We start from the raw sequence: 16866 nt of genomic DNA, 5'->3' as shown, positions 1-16866 counted from the left end.
GGGCCTAGGGCAGAGTTGGGTGCTGCAGGTGTCCCTTCCTGCTTGGTCTTGGGCTTCTGATGTGATTTCCCACAAGCCCCTGACGAGCAGGTACAGATGCATCCCCAGCCCTGCGCCTCTCTCACCTGTGTCTGGCGTTCTGTACTGCGTGTGCGTGGACTCTCCCACTCAGCCTCTGTTTGCGTTGGCCACCATCGCTTTTACTCTCACTTCTCTTGAAAGAGGTTCTGGCCGGTGGTGTGCAGATGAGGGTTTATACCCTGCTGGGGGTGCAGCGGGCTGATTGGCAGCCTCTGCTGATTCCCCTGGTGGAAATACACCCCCTCCCCCCGCCTGCTTCCAAGCTACCAGCCTGACATTAATCAGCTTGAAACACTCCTGCAAATGCCCTGTTCGGCTCCAGCACCTCCTGCCCATCAGCTCTGGTCACAGGCGAAACGTCCCTCCTTCCACACATGTGGCCCCAGGCGCTCTTTCTGCTGACTCTGGCTGCCATCTGCAGGAGCCCTTGGCCCCTTTCTAGAAGACCCCAAACTCTGTATTCCCCTGTGTGAGCTCACGTCCTGTTCAGTGATGTCCTTTTTCTGACGTGCTTTTCTTACTACCCCTTTTTTCAGACCACCATTCAGTTTGTGAACTGCTCAGAGTCTATAATGTATGCTTCCTCCCATTATCCTGTCACCCCGCCTCCAGGCTCACTGGGGTCCTCTGCGCTCCTCAATCCAGGGCCTCTTCACCTCTGGGCTTCTGGGCTGGGTGGCATCGGGGCCTCTCCCCAGCCCTGTGGCACCGTGTGCTCCTTTTGAATCACAGCTCTTCCTCTCTGACCCTGACTCTGGCTCTGTCCAGGTTAGAAATCCACTTGTCATAATGTGTGTGGTTTCGTCCACTGCTCTCCTGAGTGGTCTGTCCTTACCCTTCCCTCTGCTGAGAAGGAGGAGGAAGGTGTGCTGCAGTTGGGGAGCTGCAGAACAGCCTGTTCTCTTTTAATGTTTAGACACCATATGCAGTGCATCTTTTTAAAATTTCTACTACGGTCATTCTTCCACATGGATGCCACCCACCCTGGCATCTAGCAATGTCATCTCTGCAGAAGCTTATCTCCGGGACTTTCTGGCAGTCCTGGGCCCTGGCTCTGTCTGGGAGACTGCATTCTGGCTCTGAGTGTAGGTTCTGGCTCTGAGTGTAGGTTCCCAGTGGGATCTTGTTCCTGAGGCCTCTCTATGGCCCGTTCAGACTCAGGTCTTCCAGAGCCTGAGTTCAGGCTGGGAGAGGTGCTGGAAGCCCGCCCCTGTTGGGACATAACCATCCCTGTCAGGCTAGGAGAGACCTCTGCAGGCCTCGTCCTCAGGGCGGGGGCTGTGGCCCTGTGCCCACCATACTTCCAGACACCCCACTCTGTCTTGTGCAGCCCCTGCCCCAGACACTGCCCTCTCATGTTGTCAGCATGTGTGTCCGTGAGTCTCAGCCCCCTAGACCACAGGACAGGCACTTAGTTGATGTGCGGCACTGAAGCCTGTGCTCTCTGGCGACCGCACCAGTGTTGCTGTGCATGTGCCTTCACACCTCTCGTTGAGACATGGCTTCATGTTCCATGGGGAGGAGAACGTTTCTCATCAAACCTCTGGCTTTATTTTCGTGGGGCTACTTCTGAAGGATAGGTTTCCTAGTAAAGCCCCCATTTCTTCTCTTTTTCAGCCACATTTTTATCAGCGGGGCCAAAACCCATAACGAAGCATTCAAATCCCCACCTCCAGATTTTGAATTGTACAATAAAACTTGTTTCACCATGGGTTTCCCCTTCCCCCCTTTTGTAAAGCAGTTAATTTTAGGCAGGGATTCAGGAAGTGCCTGCTCCCATTTTCTGCCAGGCACAGAAATAGCTCGTGGGGCGCCCTCTCTCCGCCTCCCGGGAGCAGCTGGCGGAGTTCAGTTTTGTGTGTTTCTAGGCATTTCAACGCCTGCCTTTCTGCGCACTGTGTGTGTGTCCGTGCACCCTCAACTCCAAATTACCCTGGAACTTTCCGAAGCCCGCAGGCTTCCCTTCTGTTCTTAATAAAGCGGTGTGCAAGGATCTAGCTGTTAACCCTCCTTTATCACTGGAAACTGCCCCCTGTTCAGAAGGTCTTTAGAACAATAAACTCACAACTGCGTCTTTCAGGGGAGGTGGAGTGGATAGAATGGCTGAATGGTTGCAATACTGTGATGTGAGAAATTCTGCTTTCAGAATCTTTATCTAAAACCTTTTGATTTTTCAGAGGTTTCTTTACTTCTAAAAAGCATTTGGAGGGGAGTTGATTGAACCTTGGGAGGTTGGTTAGAAAGCTTAGCGCTGCCCAGCAAGAGCTGGGGTGGCCCAACCTTGAACAATAGGTGGGGTCAGTAGGAAGTAGACTTGTGGGCATTTTAAAGGTAGACCTGTTAGGATTGGCGTACCCACCCGGTGGGTCAGAGGCACGGCTCGTGAGTAATCCTTAGGTTTTGAATTTGAGACACCGGGCAGAGAGGAATGCCATTGGCAGGATTTTGTTAACATGGGTGGAAGTTTAGCTTTAGACCTGCAGGAACCAGTTTAGTTTTCATGGAATATGTTTATGTGGACATTAGAGTTAAATGGAATGCCATTATCAAGATTTTGTGAACAGGGGTGGCAGTTTAGCTTCAGACCAGCAGGAACTAATTTGGGTTTCATGGAATATGTTTATGTGGACATTAGAGTTGGCCAGTTGGCCATTTGCAGCCCAGTGCTTAATTTTAAAAGATTCGATAAGTTGTGAACTCTTAGGGTTTCTCACGTTTTCTTTTCTTGTCAGCTTTCTTTTTTTTTTTTTTTTGTTTTGAGATGGAGTCTCCCTCTGTTGCCCAGGCTGGAGTGCAGTGGCTCGATCTCGGCCCACTGCAAGCTCTGCCTCCTGGGTTCACGCCATTCTCCTGCCTCAGCCTCCCAATTAGCTGGGACTACAGGCGCCCACCACCACGCCCGGCTATTTTTTTTTTTTTTTTTTTTTTTTGTATTTTTAGTAGAGACAGGGTTTCAGCGTGTTAGCCAGGATGGTCTCGATCTCCTGACCTCGTGATCCACCCGCCTTGGCCTCCCAAAGTGCTGGGATTACAGGTGTGAGCCACCACGCCCGGCCTCTTGTCAGCCTTCTTTAGATCAAAGGACAGTTGGTTAAACCCAAACTGTTCATCATGTGATTCTTAAACACTCTTGCCAAAATATATTTCAGGGAAAATTTCTCTGGTGCCTACCTTTGTGGAATTTACCATTTTCTTCCCTGAATAACTGTTGTATGTTTGTACCTTTTCTTTCATTTTAAACTGAATTTCGAAGACAACTACTAATTCTTTCTCATCTCTGAGTGCCCTGAAGTGTGATATTTGATATGCCATTCTGCAATGAATGAATGAATAAGAGGTTGAGACAACTGACCCAAAGTTTGGAGAAGTGACCAGCTCATTTATTTGTGCTATTCCTTTTCTTTACGGATGACCACTGAACATTGACTGTCAGAGCTCTGCGCTTCACTCTGGAGGGTGGTTTTATTCGAGATCCTGCGATCCCCTCCCTAGGGGTGACCACTTCCTCTGCCTTGTCATTAGCAACAGGTCAGTGGAAGCCAGGGCTTGATGTGAAGAGCCTGCTATTGATTTCATATGGAAACCTCAGATGCTGCAGACCCCCAAGAAGTAGGAGCTGGGGGTGGCATTAGCTGATGTCATCGCCTGAGTCTCTGCTCCCTGTGAGCTCAGTGCCGTTCTGATGAACGGGCCTCGGCTCTCAGGGGCAGTGGGAGCTCCTCCTGCTCCAGAGCTCCGTGACCGGAACCCCGCCTTTCTCAGCATGAGGCTGGTGTGGTTGAAAATACAAACACCTGCTTGCCTGCTCCCTGGTGGATGTGGGGCCCACCCCTCATTTTAAAAGCCTCTGAAAACTGTGCTTTGTTTTAGTGTTACTGCCTCCTTGGACCTTTTCCTTTGAAATAAGAAGAGGGTATTACAAAATCACAGGAGGGAGGGTCATAACATTTCTGTGCTCGTCTCTTGAAGCAGAAATAAAAGCACATCTTACTTGTGTGTCTCCTGAAGAAGGGGCCTTGCCACTGGGCCTTGAAGCACAGGCACCTGCCCAGTAGGAGGTGGGCAGGTGGTTTTCCAGGCAGAGGGAGCAGCCTGGGCTGAGGCTAACAGGTGGGAGGTGGGGTTAGGCAAGGGAGTTGAGCCTGGACTATGTTGTCTGCAGGTGAGGACAGAGGAGAAGAAGAGATCAGGTGTGGGGAGCTGACAGTGCCAGGCCCTGGAATCTACCATGCGGCAAGCGGGGCGGCCTGCCGACGTGCGGCTGTGTCCTCCATGAAGGCCTGCGCACCAGGCACATGGGCCCCAAACCCAGCCTTCCTGCTGCTGGCCAAACAGAGAGCTGTGGTGAGGGGCTGCCCCCACTATGGGGTGGCCAGAGCCACGACAGAAAGCCAGCGTAGGGTGGACATGAGATGATGACTCCCTGTCATTCGTGAGTGGGATTAGGAGTCACTGGCACACAGTTGGAAAGGGAGCCAGTTCTGGTGCCAATAATTAAGGTCCCCATTCAGTAGGCTCATACAGCTTCTTCAGAGTCAGGTATTTTAACTTGTATGTTAAACATGAATAAATCAAAGCAAAATCAAAAAGCGTTCCTTCATTTGCTTAGACTACCAGTTGAGCGATTTAGAATGTTCATGGTGTCAGGCATGGCATCCGGACCCGTCCTTCCAGGAGCCTGTAGGATCGCTCTCAGAACTGGCTGTGATTGATGGGGCCATGCACACATCAACATGAACCCGGGGCCATCTCTGTAGGACATGACTCTCGGGTTTCACCGTCCCAGTCAGGCCTATGGTCTTGGGCACTGGTTCCTTCCTGCCTTCCTTCAGGTGAACAGGGTGGGGCGAGGGACATGTCTGTTTTGCCCCTGGTTAAGTATTATCATGAATCAGTATCATTGCTGCAGCTTCATCATCAGAAAACTGTCCAGGAAATGCCTAGTCTGAACAATATGGAGTTTGTGTGTCAGGAGAGAGGCAAAGTCTGTATGGCCGAGATGGCCTTCGGTCACTATGTGTGGTCTGAGATGGCCTTCAGTCACTATGCTGCTGTCTTTGAAAGGCCGTGGGGTCCCTTTCACCCTCACTCCAATCTGACAGTGTATATTTGATATAGTCCCACTGTCAAGACTTTGCTATGAGCTTGAGGTTCACATCCACCCCACGACGTCGTATTATCCCTATTTCACAGATGAGGAGGAAAATTGAGTTCACAGAGGACAGTCTCCGTAAATTCATCAGAGCCAGCTGGGAGAAGCGGAGGTCGTGCCCTAATTTCAGTCTCTGGATGCAAAGACAGAGCTTTTTCAGCTCTGTCCAGTCACTCTGGGGCTTGAAACAGTATATATATGGTTTAAAATACATGTTTGTTTAAACCCGAAGCTTACATTCAAGAACACCACATACCGTGCATGTTCAGCCTGATGCGTTTTTTGGTGAATCACAGTGTAGATGGACGAGAGGCTGCCCCTCTGCCTCTCCGCCCACTGGCTGGTGTCCTGGGTCATGTCTGCCCGCCTCGTGCTGAAGCCACAGCCGCGCTCTGTCAGCCTCTTGCTCCCGCCATCGGTGGCTGAAATCTCCTCATCTGTGACAGCTCATGGCCTCATTGCTGCTGTTGGCTTTTTCAAGTGCTGATTTTGAGCCCCTTTCCTCCACTTCCTGACACACAGCACTGAAGGATGGCATTCTGGTGCCCAACACACTCATCTGGGCATGCTGGGGATGTGCGCATTGCTGGGCACACTAATTCTGTTCCCTGTTGTTGCCTAACAAATCCCCTGTACACTCAGTGGCTGAAACCAACAAACTGTGATGGATTTGTGAGCTGGCTGGACAGTGCTTGCTTCATGTGGTGCTGACAGGGGGACAGGGGTGGCCAGAAGGTCACAAACGCCCTCATGCCCATTTCCAACGATTGGCACTGGACACCTCGGTGCCCCCTTGTAGGTGTCTCCGTGCGGCTCTTCAGGCTTCCCTTCATTATGGGGGCTGGGCCCAAGAATGGGATGCTCCGGGCGAAGGCGGCAACTGCAGCTGTCTAAGGCCAGGCTTCAGAGTTCTGCCATATTCCACCACTCACAGCAGGCCACAGGGCAAACCCAGGACGAGCCCAGACTCAAGAGGAACAGGGACAGACTCTACCTCTTGATGGGGGAATGGCAGAGTTCCTTTACAGAAGACCCTGTGTGATGCCACCATCTTTGAAAACACAACCTACTAAACTTACTCAGGCAATAGCATGCAGGGATGTTATTGTAGAGGTAATCATCAATCTCTTCTGATGAATTAAAATGTAAATTACTCACAAATGTCAGTGTCAGTACTTTATTACTTTATTATTAATTATAGGTGGCCAGTGAGAATTATAGGCTGATCAGATGTAGCTAGTGAGGAGTACATGAGTTGGGACCTGGATTTTCCTTGTGGAAGTGGATCCAGTAATGTTGATGCAGTTAAATCTTGGTCCTTGGCATTATAATGCTCTAATAAAAAGACCATTCAACAACTCAATACTGCCTTTTAATCTTTCTGCAATTAGGTTGGATTTATGATTTATGAGTTTTTCTTCTTGTTTTTTTTGCAAGCCATTAGCATGTTATCAATCACCAGATGTCCTCTTTCTCTTTTTAAAAAGTTAAGGCGTAGGACTGTGGTAAGTGTTGGCCTTCAGGGGTCTGTGGACCCCGATTCTGCTTCTGCAGACCTCAGCTGCACCATGAGACGCTTGGCCTCCCTGCTCAGCCCTGGTCTTGTAAGACAGACTCACTGCAGGCAGGTGTTTGGGCCCTCGAGCGATCCTGTCCTGTGCCCTTTGCTGGGACTCGTGTATACAGCACGCAAGGGATCCTGAAAGTGCTTTTCAGCCACTTCGAGAATCCTCTGGACATTGTTCCAACAAGAGGTTCACATTTGATTTCTGATCTGAGACAAATAATGGTGACATAATGGATACAGGATACTATGCTTTTGCTTTAAATCTATTATATTCCCTACCAGTGGTAACTTGTTTGCCTGAGGCCAGGGAAGGCCTGGCCCTGCGTTGTGGGCCATAGGCCTCAACTGGGTAAAGGTAGCCAATGTCAAACAGCTACACAGCCTAAGTAAAGAATGAAAAAGAAGGTTCCAATAGGTTCAGCTAAGCCCATCTGGGATAGGGGCACAACTCTTTTGTCTAAAAATTATTAGATTCCATAGAGTTGGATTGAAAGGGGAAACTGAGGCCCCCAGAGGTGAGGAGAGCCGAGACCAAGCCAAGATCAAGGACTGGGAAAGCCTGAGCCTTTCTTTTTTTGTTTTACTATGCCACAGACATGATCTTCACTAGCTGCTTGTTAACTGTAAGGAAAAATATAATGACCTGATTCTGGGAATTTTCCTTCTCTTTCTCTTCCGCTCCTGTCCCGTTCTCGGCCCACAGGCTGAGAAGGTTTAATTGCGTCTGCCGGGCGGGTGTTTTCTCATGGGGATTAGAGCAGACTAAATTGGGCTTTTACGCTTAGTGGGATAACAGAGCTTCCTGAGGAATGTGAACCTAATTAGGGATTCCAGGGTCAAGCCTGACAAAGGAGACACAGAAGCAAAGTTAGGGTGAGCTCTTGAAGGCAGCAAAGAAAGTTAATAAAGTCTCAAATGTCCTCATTTTGTACTGCCATTCTTTGTATAGATCTGCTGTTGTTTGCAGGCTTGTGTTGAAAGTCTGACCCTGGGCCTCTCTTCAACCCTCTACGTAGCCCCCTGTCCCCAGGCACCATTGGAAGAGCAGGCTTGAATGATGAGTAAGGCCACCTTTGGCATGTCAGGAGCCCCCGGCCTCACCTGGGGGACCCAGCTCCTATTGGTGTGCCCAGAACGTTCTGTGTCGACCTGACGTCTCCACCCGTCCTATCAGACCTTTGTTAGTGCTGGGGGGTTGCATTTTGTTCCCGCAAATTCAAATGTTGAAGTCCAAATCCCCAGGACCCCAGAATGTGTCAGGATTTGGAGATAAGGTCTTTAAAGAGGTAATTAGGTTAAAATAGGGTCATTAGGGTGGGCCTAATCCAGTATGACTGGTGTCCTTAGAAAGACTGGGACACAGACACACACAAGGAATGGCCACGTGAGGACACGGGGAGAAGGTGGCCATCTGCAGGCCCGGGAGAGAGGCCTCAGGAGGAACCACCCTGCCCACATCTTCATCTCAGCCTCCTAGCCTCCAGGACTATGGGAGGATAAACGGCTGTGGTGTCAGCTGCCCATTCTGTGGTATGTTGTTACGGCAGCCGCCCCTCACTCAAGCTAAGACTGTTGGTTATTTAAGCAGATAAATACTTTGGTCAGTGTCAGCACTGGGAATGAGGGGACTTTCCTTCTGTGATTATTCTCCTTACCCTGCCCTTATAATAAATGATAATAATGGTAATACAAACACATGAACAGTGTATCCTTTTTCAATCTTAACTAATGGGTGAATTACAGATCTTGCTATTTTATTGATCAGTAACATACAATGTAAGAAGTCAAAGCTGTGGTATAATAGAAGTGGTCCTTCGTAAAAGCTCCACCCTCCTTGCAACCAGGCTGCTACTCCGTGTAGAGATTAGAGAAGAGTCCCAACCCCCAATTGTATCGTAAGGTCCTGGTGGTCAGCAAATATTTGGCGTCCGTATCTGTTTTTCCCTGGCTAGTTCAGGGCCTCAGAGGTAGGTTACCTCTGACTGTTTTCATGACTTAGGAAAGAAAGTACTGCAATCTTGGCGTCATCATGAAGTTTCTTTAAAAAGAATTGTTTTTGTAAAGATAAAATAAAAGTAAACTTCATTTCTGAGTCTTTGCAACTTATCTTAGCGTTAAAACTATTATGATTAAAGTAATTTTATGTATGATAGAACTTGTGCATAAGGTGATGTCTCTGTACTTGGCTTAACTCAGTGAATTGCTTTCTCCCTTGTCTGCAAGGTTTGGCAAGGTCAGTGGCTGGCCCGTTTGTCTCTACTCAGTTTCCACTTGTTTTGCACCTGAATGCTGGCCCAAGGATTGGCATTCGGTGGTGTGTGGTGTGTGTGCATTTGTGGAACGCATTTCATTGCTGTGAGTTGGTACTGTTGGGCTGATTCTCCCCTCCAGAATCCTGACATCAACAAGGTTTGTCCAGGCCTGCTTGTTACCAGAGTAGAGTAGAGACTTCACCTGTGGGCAGAATGATCTGGAGAACTAGCAGGAAGAAACGATTAGAGGAGCCAAGCATCCGGGCTTTCCCTGTAGCTGCCGGATGTGTAAAAGCATGCTTGATACTTGAGGGTGCTCGCTTCGGTTCTTTTTTTTTTTTTTTCTTTTGAGACAGAATCTTGCTCTGTTGCCCAGGCTGGTGTGCAGTGGCACGATCCCAGCTCACTGCAACCTCCCAGGTTCAAGTAATTCTCCTGCCTCAGCCTCCCGAGTAGCTGGGATTACAGGCACGTGCCACCATGCCCTGCTAAGTTTTGTATTTTTAGTAGAGACGGGGTTTTGCCTTTTTGACTAGGCTGGTCTCGAGCTCCTGACCTCAGGCGATCTGCCCATCTGGGCTTCCCAAAGTGCTGGGATTACAGGCTTGAGCCACTGTGCCCAGCCTCTCTTCAGTCCTTACTTCATGTTTCTGTGAGGTTCTAGGAAGCTGATTCACGTGACCCACCATGACTGGAATTTTTGATGATTTGGAAAAGATAGAATTGAAATTTATGTTTATTCTCTTTATACAGAATATGCATGTTTATAGAATATGTAGTGCATCAGTTATACCCACAGGATTTTAGAGAAACTGATGGAAAAATGTCACTTTCCATATGGCTGTTTACAAAGCGAAATTTAATAAGAAACAATAATAAAAGCTGAGTTTGGAGTTTTATTGTGTTCATCAAAAGGAAAGCAATGTCTGTCAAGCACGAGGAGAACTGAGTTGTCCTTTATTTCTCCCAGGACTTGGATCTCCCAGAAGTAAGCAGAGAGGGATTGGTTCAGGTTTGAAGAGTTGATCTCACTCCTTACTGAGGAAGATCTGCACCCAAGCCCTGTGTCTCTCAGCACTGGGGGTAATGGTGGCCGGGCCGGTACACCTTGGGTGAAAGCACTTTCTAAGGCAGAATGTGCTTGTTAGCTGAAGTGCTTTCATTCACCTTGGGGGATGGAACTGCAGGGCTAAGCTTTGTTGTGTGTGCACACACACAAACACACAGGGACACATACAGGTATATACACTCACACACGGAGACACACAGACACGCTCTCACATCGATACACTCACATGAGGCAGGGTATACATAGAAACACACGCAGACACACTTAACAAAACTCAGTTTCAAACATGCACATTCATACATTCTCACAAGCACACACACTCATACTCCCCCTTTTCTCACAAGCACACACGCTCACACCCCCACTTTTACACTCCCATGCACATAACCGCTGACTCACCCACTCATATGCAAACTCACAACACTCTCAAACTTAAACACATTCACACAAAAGAATACATTTGCAGATATCCACAGCAAAATATACCTAGTCAAACACAGACACCACCACATATAGTCGCTCTCACACACACAGTCACCCACACTCACCAACACACCCACACTCACACACCCACACTCACCCACACTCACACACCCACACTCACACACCCACACTCACCCACACTCACACACCCACACTCACACTCACCCACATTCACACATATGCTCACTCACACACTCACATTCCCAAGGACACAGTCATGACTTGGTGGCAAGCCCTTGTCCCTCTGCCCCTCTCTCCTGTGGACCTGCTGGCTTGGAGACAAGGTTATTGATGCCAGCGTACCCAGGCACCCACGTAGCCAGGTGTGGGGCAGGCACAGCAGTGTTTGTTTGTGGTTTCCTTAGGAACAGTAGATTAGGATCCCAGGATAGCTGAAAGAAGGCAATAAAGAGGCTCCCAAACAGGCTTCTCAGAGGGGCCCTCGCCTCCACCAGGGGAGGGACGGATCCCGGGGATGCCACAGCCCATGGCTTTTGGCCCACAGCCCATGACCCACTGCCTTCTCTCCAGGCTTCTGTAGCTGCTAACAGGAGCTGCTCTGCCCCCTTCCTTTTCTCACTGTTGTCACCTCTTGTCACCCTAACCCCTGAGGGAGCTGCTCATTATGAGAGAGGGTGCAGCTCCTATCAGGAGAGGAGCCTGGAGCTGGGGCACCAGTTGGCGTCGTCTCTGTGAGAGTTCCCATGGCTGGCCTGGCCCTCTCTGAGATGCAGCTTCTCATACACAGAGTGGGGGCTTGCTGGCCTTATTGTGAGGGCTACAGAGAAAGACCTGCAGACAGGGCACTGCTCCGTTTTTATCCAGCTGATTCGAGTCCACACATTGGATGAGCCGTGGGCCTCCCCAGGAGTGTGCCTTGATACAGGGAACGCTGCCTGGTTTTTGTCTCATCCTCTCACACCCCTGCAGCTCACTTAGCATCATGTTACAGAGCAGGCAAAGCGCAAGGCCAGTGGGTGCCCATCTAGACTCCTGGCCATGCCACCGCACACATCCCAGCCATGCTGGCTGTGCACTGATGGGGCCAGGCGCAGCTCAGAGGCTTCTGGTTGGTGTCTGCAGGACAGTCTCAGGGGATGCAGTGCACCGGGACCCTCCCAGCCCTGCAGCGTTGGGTGGCTGCTCTCTCTGTAAGTCAGACTGGCATGTGAAGAACATAAGTGCTAAAGAAGTGTCAGCTTCTTCGTGCCGAGGAAGGCCAAGCCCACCTGGAGTTGGCCCCAACCCACAGTGCTTCCCTCTGTCCAGTGAAAACAGTGAAAGAACCCCACAGTGCCGGGGAATATGTGATCAGAGCTGGAGTTTGAGGTGAGGAGAGCAAGCAGGTGTGCCTCACTCCCTTACCTGGCTCCATCCACAGGAGATACCCTCCTGATGCATGGGAGGCAGAGCAGCCTGTAGATCAGTGGAGAGCTGTGTGCGCTCTGGCAGGGATGCAGCTCTGTGCACGGAAGCACTGTGCTTCTGCTAAGGCCAAAGAACTGCAAGTGATACCTGACTGTCCAGCAAATGCAGCTGATCGCACCGTCGCACAGTCCCCATAGGTTCCTTGGTGCTGAGCAGGCCGGTGTGAGCATCCCTAGCCTGGCCGCCTCGTCCTGTGGTTCTGTCTGTGGTCAGCTTACCTGCCTTAGTATAAGGGAGGAAAAGTGTGACAGAAATACAGTCTCTTTTCAGGGACTTCCTGTCCTGGAATCTGGTTTTAGCCACATTGAAGGAACAAGTGCCCTCTGTGTTCACTTGGTCATGGTTTTTACTAAATAAGATGTTTGTACTTATATAAATGATGAGTTTTCTCTTTATCAACAAGTGACTCTTTGCCTCTAGAATGTCCCTTTTTCTCTGGTTGGTGCTCCATGTGCATTTTTATTTGCAAATCCACTCCCACAAAAGGTCTTTCCTGAGACATTTTTGTCTGCATTTTCAGACAGTAGGGCCTGTGACCGGTTCTCTTGGAAGAGAGAAGCCAGTTGAGTAGGATGTGAATGTGGAGGCTCAGGGCCAGGCTGCCTGCCATTTGCTCTGCAGAACCTGGGAGCTGCTCACTCCCCACTGTTCCCCAGCTCGCTTTCTTAAAAATGATTCATTTTATGCAGTTTCTATTACGTGAGCCATAAGCTCTGTGGGGTTGGGGACAAGTCTGCTTCATTTCCAAGTGAAGTCCTGGCAGGAGAAGGCTGTCAGTGAAAATGTGCGGGACAAGTGATGGATGGAGTTCGACAAGATTGGGCGTGCCAACTTGTCGGGCGAGCCCGTTAGCCATATAAGCCGTGGATGATCTGGGGCGAGATGGGATTCGGGCAGTCACAGCTTACAGAGCTCACCTCTCCTTTTCTGTAGGACACCCTGGGGCCAAGCCAGGTGGTGGGCAGTTATTGCACCCCATCTGGCCACAGAGGGATGTGGGAACACACAGACCTGGCTTCTGGACCAAATCCTTAAGTGGCTGCCATCTTTAAAACTCAGGTTTCTGACATTGCACAGGGCTTTTCTTTTCATTGTCTCAACAAATGTGTGCTTCCAGACAGTGAATTTAAAAAATGTATTATAGACTCTATTTTCAAGACAGTTTTAGATTTATACAAAAATTGGACACACTCAGGCCCGGCGTGGTGGCTCACACCTGTAATCCTAGTACTTTGGGAGGCCAAGGCGGGTGGATCATGAGGTCAGGAGATCGAGACCATCCTGGCTCACACAGTGAAACCCCATCTCTACTAAAAATACAAAAAATTAGCCAGGCGTGGTGGCGGGCGCCTGTAGTCCCAGCTACTCGAGAGGCTGAGGCGGGAGAATGGCATAAACCCGGGAGGCGGAGCTTGCAGTGAGCCAAGATGGCGCGACTACACTCTAGCCTGGGTGACAGAGTGAGACTTCGTCTCAAAAAAAAAAAAAATTGGACACACTCTTCTTCCTCTTCATATATAAACATTTTCCATTCCTGCGGTACATTTGTTGCACTTGATTAGCCAATATTGATACAGTCTTAGTAACCAGAGCCCTTGGTTTACATTAGGATTCTCTCCTGGTGTTGTACATTCTGTGGGTTTAGACAAATGCAGAATGACATGCGTCCATCCTTATAGTATCAAGCAGAATAGCTTCATGACCCTAAAGAGTCTCTGTGCTCTGCCTGTTCCTCTCTCCCTCCTAATCCCTGGCTTTCACTAACCTTTTCACTGTCCCATAGTTTTGCCTTTTCCAGAATGTCACAGAGTTGAAATCATACAGTACGTGACCTTTTCAGAGTGGCTTCTTTCACTTAGTAATATGCATTTAAGTTTCCTCTTTTTGTTTTCCTGCCTTCATAGCTCATTTTTTTTTTTTTCGTCATGCTTGACATGCCATTGCAGGAATGCTGGTAGTGAGTTTGAAAGGCAGGGGCCCTGATTCTTCGCACATTTCTTGCCTGCATGTCACATGTGGAGTGAGGCAACAAGATGCATGTGTGCATTGAGTAGATACCATGCTCGGGTGGAGATAAGTCACACCGCTCTGTTAACCATGGGGTCTCCTTGTCCGGCTGTTTCCACCATCCTGTAAGGTTTTGTCTGTGACTCCTTCTGTTTCCAAAGCCGTTTTTGTTTTGTTTTGCTTTACATTTATTTGTTTACTTATTCTCTCATCCATTCATCAAACTTTAAAGGGGCCCTGAGAGAGGATCCCTGCCCCAGACATCCGTCTGAGTCAGAGCCATGGTGGAGTAATGATGTGTCCCAGACACAGGAACGGCCATGTGTCACATACTCCCTGAGGACTGGACTGTGTAAGATAAGCAAGAGGCTATAAATAGTTGTCCTGGTAAGGGCCAAGGTAACGCCGCCGCCCACCCCAAACCACAAGTACAATTAGTCAGATCTCTGAGATTCTCTACGATTCTCCTTCCTTTGCACATTTTCAGACAACTCTTTGAGAAGGCAGGTGCCAGGGATCTGGAGGGGGTAGTGCCAGAAGAAAGCTAAGGAGTGAGGTCACTCACCAGGAACTGAATCCTGTTTGCTGGCGCCTGGCTCCTGAGCGGCCCCCCAGAGCAGCGCAATGCCTGTCTGGCTCCCTTAGCCCTTGACCTGTGCCACTCTTCTGAGCTCCTCACGTGCCATCTCTTAATTCTCACCGTGACCCTGCCTGGAAGGCACTGTTGTTACCTGCAGTTTTCAGATGTGGAAACTGAGGCACAGAGAGATTAAAGGCCAAGGTCTTGTGGCTAGTAAGTGGTGGAGATCCTGCCCAAGGTGAGGTCTTTGCCCTGCAGGACTGGTGGCTCCCTGTGCCTGTTACTAACTGCCTCTCCTGACTGTGTTTGAACCGCCTCGCCTTCGTTACTTTCTTTGTCTTTCCCAGGGAGCTCTCGGTCTTCAGAGACTATGGTGGAGTCAAAGTCTCCTCTCCCCGTCTCTTGTGCGGAATGGAATAACCACGTTGACATTGCCACATTCAGACTCTTCAGTTCTACTTGTAGAAATAGTTCTAGAAAAGGTGGCCCCTTGTGTAGAGAATGCATGCCCCTGGGTGAGGATGGGAGGAGTGGGGGCTTGAAGACCACCAGGCAAAGCCTTCCACCTCCTTCTCTGGGCCCTGCTCCCAAGCTCCTCAAGCACAGACCGACTCAGAGGTTTCCATCCTTGAGGTCTACCAGTTCTTTGTGAAAGTGGGGGCTAAATTTTGTATCTATGCGTGATTTGCATTTTTCTGGAAGGGAAGGCCCCATGGTTTCCATGACATTAGCAAAAAGGACAGGGACTTTCCAAAAGTGAACAAAACTCTGGACTCTCTTAACCCTAAATCTTGTCAGTCTTGATCTGCTACAGCTTTGTGGCCAGAGTGAGGTTAGAGACAGTTTCATGCCTTTGGGAGCCTGGCTTGATTATTATGCTAATTTTTTCCTGGAGAATCCATTTGCTTATCTGTTTCTTCTCTCTTTGAAAGGTGGTGATTCCCTGCGGTGTGCAAGTCCGACTGGAACAGGTAAGCCCTTTGCATTTCTTTGGCTCCATTGTTCCATCCTGTGGGACTAAGTCCTTTCTTGAAGCTGCGCCCTCTTTGGGGATCTTTTAGCTTCCTCTAAGATCCATGCCCTCCCTTTGACCCGTAGCTTGCATTCACAAGGCTCTCTCTGAGGACCTTTGACCATGCTGCACTGGCCATTTGCATGTTTTTTTAGAGAAGAGGATCCGCTGCGCCTTTGCGGGAGCTGCCTTTCTATCAGTAATAGTTACCTTCGGGGCGAATCTCCCTGAGCCGAGTTTCCTTGGCTATAAAGTGAAGACAGCACAAGTCTGTTGTCTTAGTGATAAAAACCTGGACAGTGAGGGTGCCTGGGTCGCCAGGTGGCTGTGGACAATGTAGTGCAGTGGTTTGTAGACTGACATCCAGCTCTGACAAATACTGGGTGTGTGTGTGTGTGTTCAAATCAGATTGAAGGTAAACACAATAGCACTTTCTCTTTGGCTTGTGATTAGGCAAATTTAAATTGCTGTCTGCTTTTCAAATGCAGCTCCTTGGAAGGTCGTGGTACCTCCTGGTGTTTTCTTTGCTTCCACCCTTTGGAGCTGAGTGGGTGAAGCTTTGTTTCTGAGGGCTTATTAGCAGCTTGCAGGATAACTGAAAGGCTCACTGTGCCTAGACAGTAGGACACAGGACCCTCTTCTCTCACTGCAAGTCAGAAGCGACTCCCTGGGAGGCAAATGGGAAGCTGCCTCTTGCTGCTGGGGAAGTGTGTGCAGGTCTGGGCCTCCCCGGTGGGGTAAGGAAACAGGTACACCCTGTGGTTCCTCCTGGGCATCTGTCAGGTGTGTTGTTCCCTGTACTTCTCAAGTAGGGCAGGGCTTTCTGCCCTTGACTCCCCCTAGCTTCACCATACACAGAATCTGGGGTGTTCTGCCGGAGATTTGGCAGTCTTTCTGGGTTGTGAGCCTGGTGGCCTCCAGACATGGAACTGGCTAACTGGCTCTATCTTGTGGTGCAGTAGGACATCCTTCCCTAGGCTCGGCCAGCGGCGCCCGTGTGGCAGCTTCCCTGCTTTGATGAAGTCAAGATCAGATCCTGGCTCCAGTGGCTGGGCCTTGCCCTTGCCCCCTGCCCACCTGAGCCTTGGTTTCCTCCTTTACCCAGTGGGTGTGGGGGTGGCTCTCTAACCTCATCACTTGAGTGGCCGGGCCATGCCCTCGCCCCTGCCCAGCTGAGCCTCGGTTTTCTCCTTTATGCGATGGCCATAGAGGTGCTCTCTAACCTAGCTGCGGAT

The 16866-nt window shown here is 49.7% G+C and overlaps 1 protein-coding gene across 1 annotated transcript in view; it reads left to right on the top strand.

Annotated features, from left to right (window-relative positions):
* LOC129051042 (tensin-3-like) overlaps positions 1 to 16866 on the top strand; it is a 132490-nt gene that overhangs the window by 40732 nt on the left and 74892 nt on the right. Inside the window, exon 4 of the mRNA XM_054535551.2 lies at positions 15552 to 15590. Within this exon, the coding sequence (XP_054391526.2) occupies positions 15552 to 15590 (39 nt within the window). The remainder of the gene's footprint in view (positions 1 to 15551; positions 15591 to 16866) is intronic.

This window comes from Pongo abelii, chromosome 19 (assembly GCF_028885655.2).
Source record: "Pongo abelii isolate AG06213 chromosome 19, NHGRI_mPonAbe1-v2.0_pri, whole genome shotgun sequence".
NCBI lineage: Eukaryota > Metazoa > Chordata > Mammalia > Primates > Hominidae > Pongo > Pongo abelii.
The sequence above is the reverse complement of the archived record's forward strand: the minus strand, read 5'-3'. Positions and strand labels throughout refer to the sequence as shown.